This window comes from Centruroides sculpturatus, unplaced genomic scaffold, assembly GCF_000671375.1.
Source record: "Centruroides sculpturatus isolate CEXI.00-Female unplaced genomic scaffold, Cexi_2.0 scaffold75, whole genome shotgun sequence".
Lineage (NCBI taxonomy): Eukaryota > Metazoa > Arthropoda > Arachnida > Scorpiones > Buthidae > Centruroides > Centruroides sculpturatus.
Genome location: NW_019384342.1, coordinates 944762 through 948673, shown reverse-complemented (window position 1 = coordinate 948673; position 3912 = coordinate 944762). Strand labels below are relative to the sequence as shown.

Below are 3912 nucleotides of genomic sequence, written 5' to 3'. Positions count from 1 at the left end.
AAATATTATATTTTTAATTGTGTTGGGATTGTCACCTGTGGACATTTTAAACTGTTTTACATATTCGTGCAGAGGCATAGCCTCTAAAGAAAGGTTGTCTCTGCAATGGAAATAGTTGTTCCTGGTGATTAGACATGGCAAGTAAACTTGGACTCGTATCCAGATGAATTTTATGTTTTATTAAATTGTAATTCTGCCAGCCCATTTCTACAAACAAAATAAACTTATTATTCATAATACTGGTATATACTGCTATAATTAAAATAAGGCCTTATCAATTCCTGTATTTTACGGACTATAAGACGCACCTTAATTTTTAAGCAATGTTTTAAAAAAATAACATTTTTACTGCTTAAATTCAATTCTTTTATATGGAGTGAAGCAAACGCTGATCCACCAATCCATGCTTAGTAGCGCTATCAGACGTCCGCTGATCATACGATGGTTGCACGATGATCGCTGGCCAATCCACGGTTGTGGATTCAGAACCACCAGTCATCTCATGATCCGAGTTTCTATGGCGACAACCATTGCTCGTTTGAAATGAGAAAAAGCACGGGAATCTTACAACCAGACGATTATATCCCAACACCCCGCAACTCATGTTCGTCACATCGGTGCATTGCTGCTGCCAGTTGAATTCAATTTTGCTAGGTAGAGATAGGTTTCCCACGGCATCAAATATATGGCCATTTTTAAGACGCGGGAATTTTAAATCAAACACTGGACATTTTTATATTAATTTCGAGTATAAGACATACCTGAATTTTAGAGGCAATTTTTCAAAGAAAAAAAGTGTCTTATAGGCCGTAAAATATGGTAATTGTTTTACAATTAATTGATGAGGATTACTTATGAATCATTGTATACTAATTAATATTTTGAATTTTAAAAATATTTAATATTTACTACTTTAAATGAGTTTATTTTGTAAAAAGTTTTAATAAATTTATTATTTTATTATAAATTTTAAATTAACTTAAATCATATTTTTTAAATAATTAAAATATTAAAAACTGTATTCAATCTTCAACATTTTATTGTTTTAATTAATTTTTTCTTTATATATTTGGTTTGGAGTGCATTATTTCAATGTTAATATTTGAAAATTTTTTTAATAATAATAATTATTTAGAACATGTATATGTAATAATAATGTATTTTTAGTATATATATTAGTATATTTAGTATATTTATAATAATAATTATTATTATTATGTTCTAAAAATACACCTTCAATATCTGATAAAAGTTAGCATTTGTTTACTTAAAATGTACATTCATTGAAAAAGGAGTCTTTTGAATTCAACTATCACCATTTCTCTGACAGACAGTTATTTTGCATATACAATAATTTATCTTAGGATATACAACTTAAGTATTGCTCAAGCCTAATTGGGTTAATTGTTTTTCAGTGGTAAAGTATTATAGCTAAAAGGTACTCATATGAACATTAAGTACTTGATATCAAGTAGTGTGGCTTCTCCATTTGTGTGTGGAGTACTTGATATTAAGTAATAAATTAATTAAATCAATTGGAGATGAGTTTGTCATGATTTAAGCTTGTATTGGCTGTTGTCTTAGCTGGATGACTCTACTTTGCCAAATGAGGACATTGTTACCTCCCTCTAGTTAAAAATAATCCCATGAAAAGTTGCCTCCCTATAGTAAGTCTGTGGGAGGCCTTGTTGTTAATTGGCTTTTACAGTTCTTGTTTAAACACTTTTTAAGCTCTAATTGGTAATTTCTATTACAAATGACTTCAGTTCAACAAATGAGCATTTGTTCAGAACAGTCCATTCTAGATTTCTGGGAAAAGACACACCCCTTCAAGGTCATGCCATCAGAGTTAAAATGTAAACAAATGTTAAAAAGTTGCAATTTTTGTCATTTTTTAACTCTTAATTTTGGTAATTTCTAATTATGTGACTTTATTTAGACTAGAATGTGTCTTAACAGAAACATCTGTAACTTAAAATATGTAATTTGCCATAAATTTTCCATAAAACTCATCACATTTGGTTGTGTAATTGCGGGGGGGTTTGTTTGTTTGTTTATTACATTAAGGCAATGCAACACTTGGGTAATCTGCCTAGGGGAATGACTTTCAGGAGGTCTTTTAAGGGTAACTGGCCCCTATTCAGTCGTTACAGGCGTGAAGGAAACCCAGAAAACTTCATGCGGCCAGCCTGTTCTGGCGAGGCATGAACACATGACCAAACTTCTAGTGTTCAGGGAAGGGAACTGCTTGGCCACTGGTGGGTGGGGGAGGAAAATAATTAATTGCTTATTTTAGTCCATTATTGTAATATTCATTCAAATAATATATAGTGCCCCATATTCACTTTTTAAAACAAAAAATACATTCACATTTAGCTTGATTTAGATTCTGTAAACCCCACCATCCTCTGCAATTAAGCAGGAGGGCAAAACTTGGCAAAGTAAACAGATAAAAACTTTTCACCCAGGAAAGCCAGAGCCATGTGGTTTGTTTTGTTTGAAAGAAAACAGATGCCTCTAGATTTATAAATGCTGCAAATTAATTGGATCTTTTTAATTTTTTTTAAAGAACTTTTTTCTCAATAATTTAACATGAAAAATTATTTTAAATTTGTATTATATATTAAATTTAACAATTGTGAGAGTGATGTATTTGTGTAAAAAACAAAAAACAGATCAATTCTAGCCCGATTTTTAAGCAAAATATTGCAACTTATAAACTTTTTCATATGCTAACGCATTAAAAAAGTGGATTTGACTAATTACTTGAGCATATTAAAGGTTAAGAAAACTATTTATATGCAAATCTAACAATATAAAACTATGTTAAGCTCAAATACATTATAGACTTATATTAAAATAATATTAATGTATTTATAAATATTTGGGTGGACCTATTAACATAAAAACCATGTAGCGAGCCACATGCTGTGAATCTATAATTTATCTACGTCATATAATAAATGTTTTTTATCATCTGAAATAAATAAAAGGCACGTTTAAACCTTTCCAGACTAACTTTATTTTAATAATTTTAATTGATACAATTATTCATATAATTAATCTAATAACATATTCTATTGTATCAATTCAATTGACTGTCATCATCACTAAGATTTTGTTTAATTTACTGTTAATATTATGTAATTTATTTTGTTTAAAACAAAAATACTGTAATTTTAATAATCAATTTTGTATTAAAAAAATTTATCAAAAATATTGATCTAAGTTCACAAATAACCATAACAATAATTATCAAATATTTAATTATTAAATTGTTAATATACTTTACAACAAATTTCTACATAATAAAACTAATTTTACTTACGCAAAAGTTGGTGTTTGCAATCTGTGCTGAAGTTGTTTTAATAAAGGTTGTATTGAAGAAATCGGTAACATTTTTATAGTTTGAGTCATTATTTCGTGATTAGCATCAAAAACTCTCTAGAAAATAAAATATTAAAATTTATTATTTAAAATAATGATGATTTTTCATCATACTGCTCTTATTATTTTTTTAAAAAATAATTTTAGTAAGTTTTATTTTAGTAGATTTTATTTTAGTAAGATTAATATTAGCATTTTATTTAAAAGATATAATTTTTTTTTCAATGTAGCTACTTATTTAATTCAAAATTATTTTTGTGAATTCATCATTTGATTAAAATCAAACTGATAATTTAAACTCAGAAAATAAAAAAAAAAGTTTTTATGTAATAAACAATTTCCAGTATTATAAAAAATATTAAGTTCCTACATTTATATAAAATATGTAAATTAATTATTTGTATATAAATTTTACTTACTTCAATGTTTTTTTATTGCTGTTTCATATTACTTAACCAAATTATTAAAATAAATTTTAAATTTAAATTAATTATTAAGTGTAAATAAAATCACAGAAAATATATA

At 27.0% G+C, this 3912-nt stretch overlaps 1 protein-coding gene across 1 annotated transcript in view; it reads right to left on the bottom strand.

Annotated features, from left to right (window-relative positions):
• LOC111634544 (WD repeat-containing protein 43-like) overlaps positions 1-3912 on the bottom strand; it is an 87742-nt gene that overhangs the window by 29165 nt on the left and 54665 nt on the right. The window contains exon 11 of the mRNA XM_023379342.1: positions 3329-3444. Within this exon, the coding sequence (XP_023235110.1) occupies positions 3329-3444 (116 nt within the window). The remainder of the gene's footprint in view (positions 1-3328; positions 3445-3912) is intronic.